Raw genomic sequence first — 21,541 nt, forward strand, 5'->3', positions numbered from 1 at the left:
TAAAAAGGTAATTAAGTCCTTCAAAGTTAGCGGTCAATCTTAAAAAATTTTAAGGCGGCACATCAAATCAGAATCAAGCGGAAGTTTTAAATGCAACAGATTTGCCTTACTAAGCAAAGGTTCCGACGACGATGCAAAGGGTACCACCACAGTCGTTAATGCTACACAACCTCCAATATATTTGCGCGAGCGTAGTTGTAATGCTCTTGTTGCTAAATTAAGTGAAATTGTAAGTACTAATAATTTTCATATAGTGCCTTTGAGAAAAGGCAATATAGATGAAACAAAAATTCAGTCCTACGCTGAAAAAAGTTTTATGGAAATTGTTGGGTTGAGTGACTTATGCCCAAAGCTAAAACGAAAAAACATTAAGTTACAATTAAATAAATTTTTGAAATATAAATTTTTCTTTTCATTGCGTAAAAATTCTTACCGTAATAATATTAAATATACTCACGTTAATCTATTACCATAAATTAACAAAATGAATTATACTCATTTCTTCTTTGTTCATACATACATACTTACATTCCAACTGCTTTATCCTGTTAGCATAAGTTTTAGAATAAGTAAAAAATTAACCGTAATAAAGAATATAAATGAAATTAGACCACAATCGGATTCGCACGCCTTTCTTTTTTCGTTATTTTTTCGAATACAATAAAAAAAAATATTGGAAAATTGAAATCACGCATCCCAAAACAATTTTAATTCTCAAAACCCCTTAAGAAATTTCATAGCTCGAAATTTCATAGTGAAAACTTCTTTAGGCGCGTTTTGTGCACAGATTTTGTGGGTACTGAAACAGACTGAGCCGTCACGCTCGCCTATGTAACGCTCCTTCGTGTTAAGTCGGCTGCAGTCTACTGAAGGAGGGGAGAGAGAATAGTTAAATATGGGTATTGAATGAGACTGAGCCGTAACGTTGCTATGTAACGCTCCATTGGGTAATAGAGGCTCAGGGCCACCAAGGGAAGGGGAGGGAGAGAGAGAGAGAGAGTGAGAAGCAGAAGGCAGAGCGAGAAAGACGTACTAAACGCGTCACTGCTATAGTCGCTCGGTATGGTAGAATTTGGCAATTCGAATGAACGTTACATGGGCCGACAGTTTGGCGTGAATTGAAATTTTATGAACTCACTGAAGTTATGAGACAAGCAAATGGTACGTTTTCCAATGCACTTACAAAAGTTGGGAATGGACAAAAATTGAATTCGGACGAAATGGCATTAATTGAATCGAGATTCGTTAGCAGAGAAACAGCTGATATTGCCTGCCCTCATGGGATACGACTATTTTTATCAAATTCAGCTGTTCAAATGTACAACAACTCCATATTAAACGTAGCAGAAAATAAAGTAACTTCTGTAGCAATCGACGTATAGCCTGTATATACCGAGCAAGAAGCTTTCATAAAGCAAAAGCTACATAAAATGTCGACAATTGATACGGGTGGATTACCTTATGAAATAATATTCGTACTGGATAAATATTATATGTTGACTACTAATATCGATGTATTGGATGGATTGGCTAAAGGTGCGGTAGGAAAACTTTGCTTTATCGATTATGATAAAAATGGTGAAATCCTCACAGTTTGGCTCATCTTTCCAAATCCAGAAAAAATTGGAAGGAAAATTCGAAGCAAAGTTTCAGGGTTTATTGCGGATCATAATATCCCTAGGAATGCTGTACCCATGACCAGAAAATCATGCACTATACCACTTAATAATAACAAAACTATTACTGCTAAACGTAATCATTTTCCGGTGGTGTCTGCATGTGCTATAACCATTCACAAGTCACAAGGAGCCACATTCGATGAAGTTGTTTATGAATATGAAAAAACGCATTCGCAACAATTGGTATACGTGGCATTATCAAGAGTAAGACGCATTGAAGGACTTTATACTGTGACTGAAAACAATAATCAAACATTTTCTCACGGACGAAGAGATGCTACATCCGTCATTGATTTACAAAATGAATTCAAGAGGCTATCTTTCAACAGGCTTCAAACAGTCACTAATATTTTAACAAATTTCATATCCAATAGAAAGGGCATATCAATATATTCATTAAATTGTCAAAGTTTACGATCACATGCTTTGGATCTCAATGACAGTATTACGCAACGTTCAACAATATTACTTTTATCAGAAACTTGGATGAATAATGAGGAAGATATTGTTACAAAAGTAGTGTTAAGTTATATTTGTATTACTATATGCATCCCTGATTATGAACAATAGCTGTAGGTATATGGAATAGCATTTGTCTTGTTGTAGACATCTGGCGCCACGGCTGTCTGCTCGTCGAAACAATAGACATCTGGCGCCGCACTGTCTGCTTGTCTAGGTAAACAATTGCTGAGTCTGGCGCCGCGACTGTCTGCTTGCGTCTGGCGCCGTATAGCCGTATGTTCTGGTAATTTCCAGACGCAATATTCTAGAAGGACACGTCGGCATCAGCGAGAAGTGCGTGGCTATATAAGCCGTGGCAGCGCCAACGTAATCAATCAGTGCTAAGAGTAAACTGTTATAGTGTAGACGAGTTGTGAAATAAAGAGTTGTTGAATTAAATTAAACAGTGTTGATTTTATTTGTCAATCCAGAGATACGAACCTAACAAAGTAAACTAGCAAGAGTAAATTCGTAACAATTGGTGTCAGAAGTGGGATTGTCAAATAATCCAAATTCAAAATGGTGAAATTCGGAGAATTGAGAATTCAGCAATTAAAAAAGGAACTGGAGGGGCGTAATTTGCCGATAAGCGGGCAAAAGGCGGATCTGCAGGCACGATTACGTGAAGCAATGGAAGCGGATGGAATTAATGTCGACGAATTCGAATTTGATGGCCCAGAAACTTCTACAAAGGTAGAAGAAAAAGTAGAAGAACAACGAACATCATCAAGTGTGGACATGAACATGCTGTTAGTGGCTATTAAGCAAATGGCAGAGAATGCAGTGCAAACAGAAAATCGTCTGGCACAGCAAATAGCTGAAAATACATCACAAATAGCAGACAATGCAGTGCAAACCGAAAATCGTCTGGCACAGCAAATAGCTGAAAATACATCACAGTTAGAGTCTCGCCTTACACAACAACATCGTTTGGTACAACAGATCACGGAAAATACTACACAACTACAAAAACAAGTGCAAGAGAAATTTTCAAAATTTGAAGACGAATTAAGCACTTTAAAAAATGACGAAGAAAATTTAAAAGCAGAAGTTCTTCAATTAAGTAATCGTGTGCGAGAACTGCAACTGCATGGCCCTGCACCATCAACAAATAATCAAAGATTGAAGGCACCCACATTCGATGGAAGTATTCCATTCCAAATTTTCAAACTTCAGTTTGAAAAGACAGCAACGGCCAATAACTGGAATGCAGCGGACAAAGTGGCGTCCTTGTTTGTATCATTGAAAGGACCGGCAGCAGAAATCCTTCAGACTATTCCAGACTGTGAACGGGACAACTATGAGGCATTGATGAGTGCGATAGAAAGACGTTATGGTAGTGAGCACCGGAAACAAATATACCAGATCGAACTGCAAAATAGGGGTCAGAAGATGAACGAGTCATTGCAAGAGTTCGCAACTGAAATAGAACGACTGGCTCATTTGGCAAATGCAGATGCACCTGTGGATTACATTGAGAGGGTAAAAATTCAATGTTTCATAAATGGAATTCGTGATGTGGACACCAAACGCGCCACATATGCAATGCCAAAAAGAACGTTTGCTGAAACGGTTTCGCACGCCCTCACACAGGAAACAGCTTCCCTATTAAGTAAACCAGCACCCAAAGTACAAAGGGTTGAAATGGAACAACCGGCGCTGATGGAGGAAATATTGAAGACTCTGAAGACAATTGCTGCACCGCGAGTAAATACAACAGGCAGATGTTTCAACTGTGGAAAAGCGGGTCACTTTGCCCGAAATTGCAATATAAAAGTAAACCCATCAAAACGGAAACAACCAACAGATAACGAGGACGGAGCATCCACATCTCACAAGTCGTTAAACTAAAACGGAACAGTTCAAAGGGGCGTGAGCTGGTTCCCACAACTATTTGCCCCGCCATCTCGATATCACAAATAGGTCGCCATGACAACAATCTTACTATCAACGGTATCGTAAATGGACGACTGTCAACGCTTACTTTGGATACTGGTGCCACACATTCAATTATCCGACCGGATGTGGTAAGAGGAACGGTTGAACCATTAGTCGGTTGCAAGCTTCGAACGGCCACCGGAGAGGAAGCAGCTGTTGCGGGAAAAGTGTCTTGCGAAGTGATGATTGGTACCCTGGAAGTTAATCACACCTTCATCGTAGCAGAAATCACGGATGAAATTATAATGGGAGTAGATTTCATGATTGATCACGGGGTTACTTTGGATTTAAACAAGCAAATGCTGTTTTGCCAGAACATGGAGATGCCTATAAACACCGGATATGTGACCAACGTTGAAAGTAAGAGGGTGATTGTTGATGATAATCAGAGTATTCCACCAAAATCTGAGGCGATTGTATGGGCTAAAGTGAATGGAGGAGGTGGGACTGAAGAATTGTGGATTGTGGAACCAACAAAAATAGATACACCCATATTGGTAGGAAGAACGCTTGTGAAAATTAGAGAAGACGCCACCATTCCGGTCAGAGTAGTGAATGAATTCAACACGCCTATAAGGCTGAAGAAAGGAGCAGTAATTGGACAGTGCCAGAATATAAGTGCAATAGCACGATGCGAACGGTCAGAACAGAAACCTACTATTGAGCCACAGCAGATAAGTCCTACACTCCTAAATAATTTGCTGAACGAACTGCATGGAAATGAAAAATTAAAAGCAGAAAAACTATTAGAAAAATACGCATCCATATTTGCAAACGAAGGAAACACAGGAAGAACCGGCATTGTCAAACATCGCATAAATACCGGAGACGCTAAACCAATCCGACAAGCTCCGCGTAGGGTTCCACTAGCAAAACGAGAGGATGCTAACAAAATTATTGAAGACATGCACAAAAACGGTGTAATCGAACCTTCAATAAGTCCATGGAGCTCACCTATCGTCTTAGTTAAAAAGAAAGATGGTAGCACCCGTTTCTGCGTAGATTATAGGAAGTTGAATGATGTCACAAAGAAAGACAGTTATCCTCTACCAAGAATCGACGATACATTAGACACCTTGTCTGGAGCGAAATGGTTTTCTACATTAGATCTACAAAGTGGATATTGGCAAGTCGAGATCGATGAATGTGACCGTGAAAAGACCGCTTTCAGTATGGGCGACGGGTTGTGGGAATTCTCTGTGATGCCATTTGGGTTATGTAATGCGCCTGCAACGTTCGAGCGACTGATGGAACATGTGTTAAAAGGACTCAACTGGAAGACATGTTTGGTGTATCTTGATGACATTATCATCATGGGAAAAAGTTTTGATGATCATCTGAAAAATCTAGAGGAAGTCTTTCAGCGAATAGCATCAGCCGGATTACGCTTGAATCCCAAAAAGTGTTCATTATGGAAGAAGCAGGTCACATATCTCGGACATAAAGTGTCAACTGAGGGGATTCACACCGAGGAAGGAAAAATAAAAGCAGTTAAAGATTGGCCTCGACCCACCAACATTCATGAACTCCGCAGCTTCCTCGGCTTATGCACGTATTACCGCCGTTTTGTACCTGGATTTGCGAACGTGGCTAGAAGTTTACATGATTTAACAAAGAAGAATCGCCCATTTGTATGGCAGTTGGAACAAGAAAAAGCGTTTGAGCAGCTTAAAGAACTACTTTGTACGGCGCCGATGTTAGCTTATCCAATACCTGGAAAGAAATTCATCCTGGATACAGATGCGAGCGCTTATGGAATTGGAGGTGTCCTGTCTCAGCTCATCGACGGGCAAGAAAGAGTAATTGGGTATTACAGCAGAGTGCTCGGGAAACCAGAGAAAAACTACTGTGTGACGCGAAAAGAACTACTAGCTGTGGTGGAATGTGTAAAACATTTCCACAAGTATTTGTATGGACAGCGATTCTTGCTGAGGACTGATCATGCAGCATTAAAATGGTTATTACAGTTTAAGAATCCGGAAGGCCAAATTGCACGATGGATCGAAAGATTACAGAATTACGACTTCGAAACGGAACATCGAAAGGGGATTCACCACAAAAATGCGGATGCATTATCACGTCGCCCTTGTCCACTGGAATGTAAACATTGCTCCAAATCAGAAGGAAAAGAAGGTATAATCGACGTGCGATTACTGAATATAGAACCTGAAGATGATTGGACTCCTCACCGCATCAGAATCAATCAGCTGGAGGACCCTGATCTTGCAAAGCTGATAATAGCCAAAGAAAATGGGGTACGACCACCAAAGGAACAAATAAGTAGCGAGAGTCCAACGGCAAAAGCATATTGGGCCCAATGGAACAGCATAAACCTCGTTAATGGATACCTTCATCGTACCTGGGAAAGCGAAGATGGCAAGCAGTCTCGTCTGCTGATCATAGTACCGAAGTCCATGATCCCGAAAGTATTGAAAGAATATCACAATGGACCTAGTGGAGGGCACCTTGGAATTACAAAAACTATAGAGAAGATTAAACAACGGTTCTACTGGATCGGTTGTCGAGATTCCATAGCAGAATGGATAAGTAATTGCGTAGAGTGCATGGCAGCTAAAGGTCCTAAAGCCAAAAGTCGCGGTAGGCTGCAACAGTACAACGTGGGATCACCATTTGAACGAGTCGCAATGGATGTTGCAGGTCCGTTCCCAACCAGTACGGCCGGAAACAAATATCTACTGGTTGTCATGGACTATTTCAGTAAATGGCCAGAAGTATATGCCTTACCAAACCAGGAAGCGAAGACAGTAGCCGAAGCGTTTGTAGAAAATTGGATAACAAGGTTCGGAGTGCCCGTCGAATTACACTCAGATCAAGGCAGGAATTTCGAATCTTCCATTTTCCAAGAAGTCTGTACATTATTGGGCATCCACAAGACACGGACAACAGCGTTACACCCACAATCAGATGGGATGGTAGAGAGATTCAACCGAACGCTCGAAGAACATCTGCGGAAAATCGTCGATAAAGACCAACGGAATTGGGACAAGCGCATCCAGATGTTCCTGTTGGCGTATCGTTCAGCGAAGCACGAGACAACTGGTTACACGCCAGCAAAGATTATTTTCGGATCTGATCTGCGACTCCCTGCTGATCTTAAGTTTGGAACGAATCCTGCAGCTGTAAGAAATGATGGAGATTATTGTTCTGCCTTAAAGGAAGAAATGAATGAATTGCATCTAATGGTAAGACAGCATACGCATCTGATGAGCAATAAGATGAAGGACCGGTTCGATCAAGCGGCAAATTCAAAAGGTTTTGAAGAAGGTGATCTGGTCCTGTTGTACAATCCACTTCGAAAGAAAGGCTTGTCCCCGAAACTGCAGACAGCCTGGGAAGGACCCTATATGGTGATGAAACGACTTAATGACGTGGTATACCGCATACAAAGAAATGGAAAAGCACGATGTAAAATGAAAGTAGTACATTTGGAGAGGCTCGCCCCATTTGGTTCAAGAGGATTTGTGCCTAATCGGGACGATTAGGCTTTAGTGGAGGGCAGTGTTACAAAAGTAGTGTTAAGTTATATTTGTATTACTATATGCATCCCTGATTATGAACAATAGCTGTAGGTATATGGAATAGCATTTGTCTTGTTGTAGACACCTGGCGCCACGGCTGTCTGCTCGTCGAACAATAGACATCTGGCGCCGCACTGTCTGCTTGTCTAGGTAAACAATTGCTGAGTCTGGCGCCGCGACTGTCTGCTTGCGTCTGGCGCCGTATAGCCGTATGTTCTGGTAATTTCCAGACGCAATATTCTAGAAGGACACGTCGGCATCAGCGAGAAGTGCGTGGCTATATAAGCCGTGGCAGCGCCAACGTAATCAATCAGTGCTAAGAGTAAACTGTTATAGTGTAGACGAGTTGTGAAATAAAGAGTTGTTGAATTAAATTAAACAGTGTTGATTTTATTTGTCAATCCAGAGATACGAACCTAACAAAGTAAACTAGCAAGAGTAAATTCGTAACAATATTGATGTCCCAAATTTTCATTGTGTTGCTAAATTCAAAAGACCTGATCGTCGAGCTGCAGGTGTAGCTATATTTCAAAATAACACAGATACATCTACTATTGTCAGTTCACAGATGGATATAGTCTTTCGTAACTCACAATCATGTGCATTTCATGTATCGTTAGTAGGAGAAATTTGTATAGCAAAATATACAGTAGAAAATGGTCAGGAAATTGTAATAGTTGTTATTTATAATCAAAGTATTAAGAACGTCATCGAATTCATCCATGAGAATTTACTAATTTACACTGAAGCAGGATCTGCTCTCCTCATGCGGAACTTTCATACATTGCCAATGATTTTGAGCGGAGATTTCAATGTTGATTTCGCAAAAGACTCATCAAAACCGTTAGTCGATTTTTTAAAATCAACATTAAATTTGAATATCGAATGATCGATACGAGAGCATAACAAAATATGGTACAACAATTGATGCAGTTTTTTTTAGATATTTAGAAAATAGATTTCAGTCAAAAGTGTTCATTTCATATTTTAGTTATCATAAACCTATTGTATTATTTCTAGAGTACGAAAAAAATGACGATCAATCAAATCAATCTGAGATAGATTGAATGTATGTAATTCACAAAAATCAATTATATGTATCATAAATATTATTACTTTATGAATATAGAACAAAAAAAACTTGTATTTCGTAGTATTAATCTTGCCCTGGTGAAGTTTTACTTCAAAGAAAAAAGGCGTGCGATTCCGATTGTGGTCTAATTACATTTATATTCTTTAATACGGTTAATTTTTTACTTATTCTAAAACTTATGCTAACGGGATAAAGCAGTTGGAATGTAAGTATGTATGTATGTACAAAGAAGAAATGAGTATAATTCATTTTGTTAATTTATGGTAATAGATTAACGTGAGTATGTTTAATATTATTACGGTAAGAATTTTTATACAATGAAAAGAAAAATTTATATTTCAAATATAATATTTAAAAAATGTATTTAATTTTAACTTAATGTTTTTAACACTTTTATCAAATGCTTCTTTTAAAAGTACTTTTATTTAGGCACATCATATCGGTGTAAACTTTCACGCCTATATATAATATTACATTTTTGAATTTGGACGAGACGCTCGACGTCAAGCAGATGTACGCAGTACCATCAAGGATAAGGACGCAACACTACCTTGGCTGCAAAGAATGACCCTGTCACCAACCGCCTTAATAAGAGTTCGAACTGCAACCAGGTTCAGAACTGTGCGCGCCATGATTAGCCCGGTCAGTCGTTCCACTGTTATCCTCGCAATTTTTAGATATTTTAGATTGTAAATCGGATCCTAGCTCGATTTGCTTTCAACTCTTGATCTAGGGCTAATGCAGAGCCCGATGAAAATAGAATGTCACAAATTGGTCTATTCTACTTAATTGGTGGAGACACCGCTTACGCAATTATAGCCGAGTTAACAACCACGCGACAGTCATTTCTTCTTTTCGCTACGTGGCGCCAATTGGATATTCCATATTGGTCCTTCTCTACTTGGTCCTTCCAACGGAATGGAGGTATTCCTCTTCCTCTGCTTCCTCGGCGGGTACTGTGTCGAATACTTTCAGAGCTGGAGAGTTTTCGTCCATCTGGACAACATGACCTAGCCAGCGTAGCCGCTGTATTTTAATTCGCTGAACTATGTCAATGTCGTCGTATATCTCGTACAGCTCATCGTTGTATCGAATGCGATATTCGCCGTGGCCAACGCGCAAAGGACCATAAATCTTTCGCAAAACTTTTCTCTCGAAAACTCGCAACGTCGACAGTTTTTGTCATGGTCCAAGCCAATGCACCATATAGCAGGACTGGAATTCCGAGAGACTTATAGAGTTTGGTTTTTGTTCGGAAAGAGTTATCCTGCATTGGATTTCCAGGCTGACATTGTTGGTGGTGGATACGCTGGTTCCAAGATAGACGAAATTATCTACGACTTCAAACCACCCATCACCCATTTGGTGATGTTTCGTCGTGAAGGCTGAATTTACCGACCATAGAGCCAAAGATACCTTCTTTGCCAACACTGCGGTTAAAGTCGCCAAGCACGATTTTGACATCGTGGGGGTCAGCTGTCATAGGTGCGCTCCAAGCGCTCATAGAAGGCATCGTTGGTCACATCGTCCTTCTCTTCCGTCGGGGCGTGGGCGCAAATCAGCAATGTGTTGAAGAACCTCGCTTTGATGCGGATTGGCTAGACGTTCATTCACCGGAGTGAATGATAATACTCGGCGACGGAGTCTTTCTCCCACCACGAATCTCACATCAAACTTGGGCGCCTTTATATGGCCACTGTAGTAAATGCCACAAGGACCTACTCGTCTCTGTCTTTGTCCCGCATCGCATCGCATTTCTTGGACGGCGGTGATATCAGCCACCTTCCCAATTAAGGGACCGGACATTCCAGGTGAATGCCCTCAATTCGTAGTCCATATTTCGTGTGCCATGGTCGTCATCAAAAAGGGGATCACTTATCCGAGGTTTGTTGTTCCTTTTCATTGGTATGCATTGGTATGATTTTTTTACGTGGTGGGTCCCAAACCCAGCGCACAATCCATCATGCGGAGGGGATGTTTCGCCTTCTCCCTTTAGCTCGTCTTCATACGGATGTCCTTAGGCTATCCAGAGGATACTTGGTCAAAGACTGAAAGTCGTGAGCTGCTTGAGTCATATGTAAAAGAATCGTTTCTGGCCACTCCCAAGTGAATGGCGATCAGAGAACTTTCCTCATTTGCGTGAACTTCTGCACATGACTCCATCCTCCATCTTGAAGCATACATATATTCCAATAGGGCAGTGGCCACTTAAAAGCCTCAATTCTACCAAATCCAAATAAAAAATTTCTCCTACTTAAAACCAGCCAAAAGTCGTTCAGGAGTTGTAAGGCCGTGAAGACCGCAGGCCATTTAACGTTACCCCGGACCTGTACTACATCTTCCCTAAAAAACAAAAAAAGATAAAGTTGACAGAATAAGTAAATAAATACATATAGTTTAAAAAAACTAAAAAACACGCTTTTAAAGCATATCAAACTAAAAAGTGAAAAATAATTCTTTGTATAAACTAACAATAATAATGAACGAAAAATTCCTGCATTATTGTGGAAATAGCGTGGAATGCTCGATATATGAAAGATATGTCACTAAGCACACCACGTTTTTCTCACAATAATGCAGGAATTTTTCCTTCATTATTATTGTTAGTTTATACAAAGAATTATTTTTCACTTTTAGTTTGATAGGCTTTAAAAGCGTGTTTTTTAGTTTTTTTGAACTATGTATATTTATTTCTAATTTTTTAGTTTGATGTGAGAAACCCCAAATATATTAAAATATGAACTTTGACATGTAGTATTTGTTTATATTTATGTACACTCAATATAGTGGGGTGCAGCTACCACTGCGTTAATTAAAATGAAAATATCCGGTTTATAGTTGTATACACTTTATTTTTTCCAACAATTTTATTTACATCACTAAATTAATATTTTATAATATCTAAGTTAATACAACACTTATCAACAATTCGACAACATAACTTGCGCAACTACGACATAACTTACTGACTTCAGCAAATCGCAGCAGCAGTTTCAGTAACAACGACTTGACTTCCGGCACGCGCACCCAAAATGCTTATGCACCTTCACAAGCCAATTCCTGGAAGTGCATCACGCCACCACACTGCAGGCTAGACGGAATTTAGGTATAAAATTATGTTAAGCACTAATTTTAGTTACATTTTATGTCAATCAATAAAGTAACGCGGTCGCGCTGCCATCCATGCAGCACCGTTGTTAAACGCGAAAACAATTTTGTTTTTTTTAGCTTTCTCAACGAGAGAAAGCTTAACTTATATATAGTTTGCAAATATAATCCAGGGGAAGGGCGACGAGATTCCAATTCCGAGCGTTATTTGCCGGCGGTGGCGATCGAGTTGACGCGGATTCGTATGCTAGCGAATGTGTACATACATACTTATATGTATAAACAAATGTTAATATGCGAAAAAGGTCAGCGCGTAGGAACCGTATCGAATGTGTTCCGCGGCGCAGTGGGGAATCGAATTGTGTTGGTCGAATGTTTAGAACGGATTGTTTTTAACGAATTGAGACTGCCTTTCCGTTGTCCATCCTTTTTGTTGACAGGGTTGGTGTACAAAAGTGTTTAGTTGTGTTGTAATCATCATCTGTGGTGAATTACACAGGCGCATTAGAATGCGCCAGTTTTACCTGGTACAGGGGTGGATGCTTAACTCATTTAAACATCCTGGGCACCCTAGGCGAATTTTTTGCCTAGTTTTATATATATAGTCTGAGATCGGTAATTCGGCTTACTGTTGGTGGAGTAGCCGAGGGCGCAGAATATTGGCTGTAAAAAGCTATTTTCGTTTTAATATAAATTTGCATTTTATATAAGTAGTGGTGCTTGAGGTAGTAATTTCCTTTTGCGTGTTCTGACGACTTATTATTATAGTAAAAAAATTGTTTACTTTTATTTATTTTACTAGCGGTTATTTAAAATTTCTTATTTTATTGATTTGGTATATCGGTTACATATTCTTTGCTTTTTTTGAAATGGTTTTCATTTATTTTTATATTTATGAAATATAGCGACGCCACGTCTGACTCAGATATGGCCAGAATGCTCTTTATCCTTGAGTTTGAGCTGTGGAATTAGAGGGTTCTTGCGAGAGAGTGGCCGATTATTGTGAACGGCTTCATTAGAATAATAATTTTTTAAGTGGTATGTTCAAGTTGTACAACAGACTCTCACCAACTACCCTTACGAGAAGCGCTAATGTAGGTGCGATAAGAGTTACCTTTGCTTTTGTTAAGTCTAGGTGCGTCACTGTATCGCATTGGGAGTATGGTGATCCCTTGACTTCCTTTTGATATTGTATGTATTTTGAAAATGTATGAAAATGTCGATTTTTCGACTTTTTGATACTATTGTGTATATTTTATTTTTAGTACGTACTAATTTGGCGTTTAGTAGCCCGCCTCCGCTCTAGGATTTGTTCAGAATTATTTTTTCATTATTGGCGAAAGCCATTCTGCGGGGCCGAAAAGTTGTATGTGCTTTTAATAATTTGGACTGTCAGAGGTAACTCTGACTTGGTTTTTTATACCAATTTGTGGAGTATTAGAAAATTGTGGCTCTATTGGTTGTTGTACGACGTACCGGCCATTATTTGATCGAGTAGTTGTGGCTTTAGATAAGTCTTCACAATACTGATCTTCTGGAGTTTTGTTTGTTACAGGGGGAAGTTTCCCTAACATTCGAAATTTCCTTAATTGTGAATTAAGGTATTTGTTTGTTTTATACTCAACTTTAGTTTGGATGGTTGTAACTAGTTCTGTAACTAGTCCACTTTGTGTTTCGCTGTGCAGCGTTTGAACTTTTTGTGCCTTTGAGCAACATGTTGTCTTGGCTATTTTTAAAATTTTGGTTTTCGGGATTTGTGTTTGCAATTAAACCTGTGGTTCTTGATTTATTAGCGCTTTTATAGGGTGAGATGGGATAGTTATTTAAGTGCAACATAGAATGATGCCTTTTGTGGCAATATACGCAGTTGAATTTGCTTTTGCAATTTTTAAGATAATGTGTATGGGACAAACAGTTTGTACAGAGTCTTTTTGATCTGACAAAGTTGTTCCTTTCGTTAATATTTAAGTTTTTAAACCTCTGGCAAGATATAAGTTTATGCCCTCTTTTACATAGTTCGCATGACGGTTGTTTTCTTTGTTCTGATGTGAACGTTTGTGTTTTGTAAAAGCTTTTGTTTAAATTTTTGTTGCTTCTAGCTTGGGGTCTATTGAAGCATACATTGAGGTCGTGTTTAATGTTCTTATTTTTTATTATTTTTTCTTCTAACCTTGAGTGGTGAGAAAATCTTTCATTTGTTGCCACATTGGGCACTTTTTTAGTGATAAGAGCGATTGCTCCCATAGAAGTAATGACTTTTCTGGTAATGCGGCGGTGCAAATGTTTACCAGAATAGGATCCCAGCTGTCTGTGGGGATATTAAGTGTTGATAGAACCGACAAACAATTAGAAACAGTGGATTCTAGTTTGATGAATTCTACACTTGTTTCTTTTTTAATTTCAGGCAAGTTTAATAGTGTCGTTACTTGCTTATCGACCAATATTCTTTCGTTTTCAAATCTAGCTTTTAGAGCTTTCCAAGCCAAATTGAAATTGTCGTCATTTAATGCGAACTGTTTAACTATTTCGCCTGCTTGACCTTTTGTTTTGTATCGGAGGTGATACAGTTTTTGTGCCTTTGATAGTTGTGGATGGTTGATCTAAACGGCTGTGAACATGTCCCGGCCATTCTTCATAACCTCCGTAAAACGTTTCTGTATCACATGCAGGCACCTCGAGTTGGATGCCTGAACTTGCCTCTTGATTGTCTATTTGTGGCAGCTCTACTCTACTGTGGGGAGTAGGTGCAATTGCTTTAATGAGCTTTAATTGATCGGAGATCACAGCTTTCGTTTCTTCATATTGGTCCAAGCAGTTTTCAAAAATATCGTAAGCCGATGATTTACAATTTTGCGGTAGATCTGAATTGTCAGAATCTACTATGGCGTCATGAGCCGCTTGGAGGCGTGTCCAAAAATTTTGAGATTTTAGCTTTTTATTTCTAATAACGATTCCGAGTTTTCGTGAATCGGTGAAGAGGAAAATCTAGTGCAGTATCTTGTTAAACTGTCACTTTCTGAAATGAATTTAATAGCCTGTTTTGAGCGTATAGCTGCTGCAGGTGTATTACGATTGTATTCGTTATTAACCATTTTTATTATATTGTATATTTGTATATTAAAATACTGTTAAAGATTTTCTCAGTGTAAACTGATATACGATATTCTAATAGAAGCGATAAAGTATAATAAATTGAATACTCTTTTGAAGAGTTTTGTTTTTTTTTTTTGGTTTTAGATTATATCTGTAAAAAACGTATTTTTAATTAATATCTGAAATTTCTCAAGAGTTTTTGAGATAAAAATAATAGTCGGGACACGTGAAATCACTATAATTAAATTCAACCAATTGCCTGCACTTTGGCTCACGATACTGTGAAGAAAAATAAGCGAACGAACGAGATAGCGAAAAATAGATAAACGCGTGCGGATTCAATTGCGGTCAAATAACAATTATTTCTTTATTTCAGCTCATCTAGTTACTTAGCCTAAGTCTTAAAACTAACGGGATAGAACAGTTGGAATGGAAGTATACAGGTATGTACAAAAAGAGGTGAGTAATTCATTTTAACTTAAAGTAATAGATTATGGTAAGTATTTTTAATATTATTAGGGTAAGTATACAATACTAATGTAATTCAATATTTATAATTTTTTACAATTCATTTTTCTTAATTTCAGTTTTAGGTTTAAATATATATTTTGTCGCTTGACGCAACACCGGCCACCTTGACAGGATCAGATTCCTTCAATATCCAGTGGAAGGACAGCCAGTTTGTGGATGGGGCGCTTAATCGTGCCCGTCTTGGTTGCTACTTCTGCGACTCGCACCTTGCCGTCTTGCCCTTCGACGGCGGCGACGACGCGTCCGAGTACCCACTGCTGTGGCGGCACGTTGTCCTCGTGGACGAGGACGAGATCGCCTGGCTGCAGGTTGCGTTTGGGGTGCAGCCATTTGTTGCGTTCCTGAAGGCCCGTCATGTAGGTTTTGGACCACTGTCGCCAAAACTGTTGCTTGAGACAGCAAACAAGTTGCCATCTCTCGCAGCAACGAATTGGGTCCGTTGGCACTTGTGCTGGTGGCAGCGCTCGCAGAGGGCAACCGATTAAAAGGTGCGCTGGAGTTAGTGCTTCTCCGTCGTTGGGGTCCTGTCCCAACGGTGCTAGGGGACGAGAGTTCAGAATGGCCTCCACTTCGGCCAGTAGTGTTGATAGCTCCTCCGTCGTGAGTAGAGCGTTGCCGAGTGCGCGGACGAGCAGATGCTTGGCGGACTTCACGGCCGCCTCCCATAATCCGCCGAAGTGCGGCGCCCTGGGTGGTATAAAGCCGAAGCTGAATCCTTCTTCGGCTGCGAACCCCATTAGTTCTGGCGCTTGCGCTAGGAACGCCTCCTTCAGCTCGCGCAGCTTGCGGTCGGCGCCGACAAAGTTGGTTGCGTTGTCGCTGAATACTTTCTGTGGCATCCCTCGGCGACCAATGAACCTTTTAAGGGCGAAAATGAAAGAATTAGTAGACAAGTCCGAGACTAGTTCTAAATGTACTGCTTTTGAAGTGAAGCAAACGAAAACTGCTATATATGTTTTTACGGGTGGTCGACCACGTATTTTTAACGTTGTATATATGGGACCACAAAAGTCTACGCCACATATCAGAAAGGGCCGTAGTGCTCGAAGTCTTTCGACTGGCAAATTTCCCATTATTTGGTTTTGCAACTTCGGCTTGTAATGAAAACAATGTATACAGTTTCTTACGGTTCTACTGCAAGCTTCTCGGGCATTAATTAGCCATATGCGTTCTCGAAGAAGCGCAACCAACGCTTTAGCCCCAGCGTGGTGATTTCGAATGTGCAGGAACCGTAAATACGTTGTAACGAGGTGCGAACTTTTATTTAATAAAAGCGGAAATTTGGCATCGTATGGGAGAGGTGCATTTAATAAGCGACCTCCTACTCGGATTAATTTAAACGACAGCGACTTATCCGAGTATTCATGCAAAAACGGGTTGGGTTTTTGCAAGTTTGCGGGTAGGGTGGTGCCTTTATTTAATTTTTGAATAACATCCGAAAATTCTGAATGTTGGACCACCTGTGCAATTTTTAGAAAGTTTAAGTTTAGCTCTTCTGAAGTCAGATCTTGGCCCCTGGAGGAATTCGGTGGTCGCCTGATTCATCGTAATATATATGCGACCACACGAAGCAATTTTTTATGAGAAGAGAATTTTTCAATGAGGTCCAATATTGAATTTTTCTCCGCAGTCGAAATTAATGTAAATATAGTCTTCTTCTTCTCTAATGCTTCGTTTTCTGGTGAGAGCTGGAAGTGGTTATTAATTGGCCATAATGCAGGGTCTTCTAGGAGGAACTGTGGACCGCCAAACCATATTGAATTATTCAATTCGTCCACGTTACAACCCCGAGACACTTGATCCGCAGGATTTTGTTTCGTTGGCACATGTCGCCAATGTACTTTGTCAGTCAACTCTTGGATTTCGGACACTCTGTTTGCTACGAAGGTTTGTAGTGAAGATGGATGTGTTTTAATCCAATGTAAAACGCTTTCAGAGTCTGTCCAAAATGTAATATTTTCGAAATGTCGACTCAACATAGACGCTACTCTTGACCATAATTTCGAAAGAAGATGTGCTGCCGAGAGCTCAAGACGCGGAAGAGATTTGGTCTTCAGCGGAGCCATCTAGACTTTGCAGTAAGCAGCATGCATTTAATACCACTAGCAGATTGGCTTCGTATGTATATGCAGCATCCGTACGCCCTTATTGAGGCGTCGGAAAAGCCATGTATTTGGCAGATGGCACTCGACTCAACGTTTACGTAACGAGGAATGCTTATCGACGAGAGCTGCATTAGGTTGGCTTTAAAGTTCTGCCAGCTAGTGTCAAGGCGCAATGAAATCGACTCATCCCAATCTAGTTTTTGGATCCAAAGCTCTTGCAATGAGATTTTTGCTTTGGTAACTAGTGGGGCTAGTAATCCAAGGGGATCAAAAAGGCGAGCAGAAACAGACATAATGTTTCGTTTAGTGGCTCGCAGATCATTAAAATTGTCATTTAAAACAAATCGAAACAAATCCTCTTTCGGCAACCAATGGATTCCTAACGTTTTAGTGGAACTTTTGTCATTGAAGCTTAATGACTTTTCAGTGAAATAACTGTCGAAAAAATTAGGGTGGTTCGAAAACCACTTCGTTAAGGTGAATTCTGCCGAGTTTAATATTTTAATTATCTCACTTCTCAAAAGATTTAGAGACTCAAAATTTTCGGACCCTGTTAATAAATCATCAACATAAAAGTCTCTTTTGATGGCCAATGCACCGAGTGGATATTTCATCGTATTGGCATCACTGAGTATTTGCAAACACCGCGTTGCGAGAAATGGAGCAGGCGCAGTGCCGTCTGTTACGGTGTTAAGATGAAAAATTTGAATTTTCTCAGAAGGATGCTCTCTCCACACAATAAGTTGACAATTTCTGTCTTCTTCATGCATCATTATTTGACGGTACATTTTAGTAATGTCCGCTGTTAATGCATACTTATGTAAGCGAAAACGAAGAAGAGTTGAATATAATTCTTCTTGGATGGTTGGACCTACCACCAAAAGTTCACTCAACGCTATTTGAGTTGAAGATCGACTCGAAGCATCAAATACAACACGTAATTTGGTTGTTGTGCTCTCGGGCCTTAAAACGCATTGATGCGGAATGAAGTAGTGTGGCTCACTCGGGATCTTATTGTTCGTTGGGCTCATGTGACCCAAGGCTCTATATTCATTCATAAAGTCCAGATACATTTTACGAAGTTCTGGATCTTTTAATGTCCTTCTCTCCAGGGCCTGAAACCGCCGAACTGCGGTTTCATAGGAGTGACCGAGTAACTTACGGTCAGCTTTAAAAGGCATTCTGACTTGAAGCCGTCCTGAAGGCAATACTTGAGTTGTATTTACGAAAAATTTTTCACACTCTTGTTGCTCTGGTGTGAATTTGATGCCATTTGATTCTGAAGGTAATTCTTCTAACGCCCAAAATTTTTGGACCACCGAATTAATTGACGTTAAGTCATCTTCAGATTGGCATAATGTGCTAGTTGCAGAAGGAGGAGGACTTAGATTGCTAGCATATTTGCCAGACACAACCCACCCTAAAAGGGTTTTCTGTAGCGTTGGTTGATTAGGGCCACTTTTAATTTGGCCAACCGCTAACAGTTCGAAAAAGGTTTCTGCACCCAATAAGATATCAATCTTTTTTGATTTATGGAATTCTGGATCCGCCAATTTAATATTGCGCGGAATTTTCCAGCCATTAACATTTATGTTATGGTCTGGATGATTAGCCGAAATGCAACGCATTATCCAGAATTCTGCCGAAAATTCGTAATTATTTACCCGCGACTTAACAAACGCGCTTAGTTTTGTCCCCACTTTCGTGTTGGAATTTCCAATTCCTATTATGTTCAACGTTTTGTGTTGGCGACGAATCCGCAACTTTTGTGCCAAGTCCTCCGTCATAAAATTGACTTGGGAGCCTGAGTCCAGTAATGCTCTCGCAGGCAGGTATTCGCCGTAACTGGTCCTCACTTGAATAACAGCTGTCGCCAACATTACCCGATCCGGCATACTCGCTGTATGCATGGCATGTGTGGTTGCTGGTTGCGGATGAGATGCAGCGGGGAAGGAAATCGGGTACTGGTGTAGCAATGTGTGATGCGATCGATTGCATACACGACATCGATCCGCTCTACACTTGGACACAGTATGCCCCTTACGCAAGCAATTTATGCATAAGGGCACCGATTTCACAAACTCAAACCTCTGTTGTACCGGAAGCGCCTTGAAAGTGGGGCAGGCAGTTAACTGATGTTCCTTTGACTTGCATTTTTGACAAGTTGGCTGCTTTGCCTCTGCAGCAACTAAAGCTGATTTAGTCCTATCCATGTGTGGCTGCTTCATGTGGCTCATGCTGGTTGTGGCTCCGGATTTCGTCCTCGAACAAGATGCTCCTTCCGCTGCTAACTGCTGAAACCTTCTATTTAGAGTTGCTTCGCAATCCTTCCATAATGGTAAGTGATCGTAGTCAAGTTGGTCTTCCCACTTGGATCGGGTGGCAGGGTCAACCTTTGTCATAACTATATGTATTATAATGGCGTTTGTTATTTGCTTCTCATCGCCCAGAGATAGCAAAGAGTCATAAACAGCAGACACTTCATCAATCATTGATCGCAATGAAGGCGCGGATGGCTTTGGGATGGTTGGCAGCTCAAAAAGTTTAGATATTGTATTGAAAAATATCAAGCATTTGTTATCATAGACCTTTTTGAGGCTTGCCAACGCTTTCGGATAATTTTCATCCGACATCTGAAACGCTTTAACTGTTCCCAGAGCCTCTCCAGATAGACAATTTACCAAATGGTTAAATTTTTCTATATCTGGGATATTTGGATCATTATGAACCAAGCTCTCAAACAAACTCATAAAATTTTTAAATTCTGAATATTCTCCCTTGAATTTCGGCAAATTCATTTTAGGGAGCCTTGAGCTGTGAGAAGCTACGAAAGATGTTTCGGCAATTGACGTTCGGTTTTTGGCTAAAATATTTTTAATTATTGATTTCGTTTCAACAATTATGTCCTCTAACTCCCCTCGGGCCATGTCGTCTTCATCAATCTCTTCAATTTTAGATTGGCATTTCATTAGCTTTTCGCTATGTGAATTTAATATGTCGAGCCGACATTCCAATTCAATTGGATCTAACGACATGGTTTTTTCTAAAAGGCCCGTCTTTATTCGCAAAATACTATTTTTTGCCACCGTCCTTTGACGCTTTAATGACTTTAAGTCGATTAACTCCTTACTTGGAGAGAGATTGGCGATAGTTGGCTTTGGCTTGCTCATTTTGCTTGTTTAAATTAAATTTCCGAAAAAAAAAACTACAACGGTTGGCAACAGATATATTAAGAATCGATACCGAAAACGAAAAAAAAAAATATATAAAGCGATTCTCAAATATACGAAAGCCAAACCAATAGCAATAAAGGTTGGCAACAAATATATTTGGAATCGGTTACGAAAACGAGAAAAAATAATATCGATTCCCAAGTATATGAAAGCCAAACCGATGAGTTATGCAAAATGAGCACTAGCACAGTCGAAAATTTAACGCGAAAAAATATTGCCCAGGAATTAAATTTGCGAAGACAAGAGATAATATGCGAAAAAACTGACCGAATTAAAATTTTAAAATTAGGCGATTTACAAAAAGGTCGCACCTTAATGTAGGCAAATCCGCAATCCCAAAATCCCTTCACATTCACTTCAATATAAGTATAGTATATAATACGTATATGTAAAATATATAATATATGTAGAAAACGATATATATATATATGTGTAAATAGGCGTGTAATGTGAAAAGGGAGAGCCAAAAACTGAAAGTGTGCGTTTGCAGTTTTATTATTATTGTTTTTTGTTTGCACCACTTTCAATAATTCGCACTCGTTACCTGGTGCGTCGGCTGTTTGCCGGCGCTTACGTCCCTCTGGCACAGGATACAGCGGCAGCTCATTCCCACGATGACTTAAGCAGCAGCGGATAGACGGCAGCAACGAAGTTATACCAGCAGCGGAGTAATGGCAGCAGCGGAACGACGACAGCAGCAACAGATTGACGACAGCAGCAG

At 39.9% G+C, this 21,541-nt stretch overlaps 2 protein-coding genes across 3 annotated transcripts in view; both read right to left on the reverse strand.

The window, feature by feature from the left end:
* The window catches only part of LOC105227678 (alpha-methylacyl-CoA racemase), a 412,563-nt gene that overhangs the window by 339,707 nt on the left and 51,315 nt on the right, over positions 1 to 21,541 (reverse strand). The gene's annotated exons all lie outside the window — the stretch shown is intronic.
* Positions 15,289 to 21,519, reverse strand: LOC125775500 (uncharacterized). Its single transcript, XM_049446162.1, has 2 exons — positions 21,365 to 21,519; positions 15,289 to 16,340 (listed from the first exon to the last, which is right to left on the reverse strand). The coding sequence occupies exon 2, from the start codon at positions 16,319 to 16,321 to the stop codon at positions 15,596 to 15,598; it is 726 nt and encodes a 241-aa protein (XP_049302119.1). The 5' UTR covers positions 16,322 to 16,340; positions 21,365 to 21,519; the 3' UTR covers positions 15,289 to 15,595.

This window comes from Bactrocera dorsalis, chromosome 1 (assembly GCF_023373825.1).
Source record: "Bactrocera dorsalis isolate Fly_Bdor chromosome 1, ASM2337382v1, whole genome shotgun sequence".
In the NCBI taxonomy this organism is placed as follows: domain Eukaryota; kingdom Metazoa; phylum Arthropoda; class Insecta; order Diptera; family Tephritidae; genus Bactrocera; species Bactrocera dorsalis.

Excerpts from the sequence above, each read along its gene's own strand:
- LOC125775500 (XM_049446162.1), bottom strand. The coding sequence starts at position 16,321 with ATGCCACAGAAAGTATTCAGCGACAACGCAACCAACTTTGTCGGCGCC.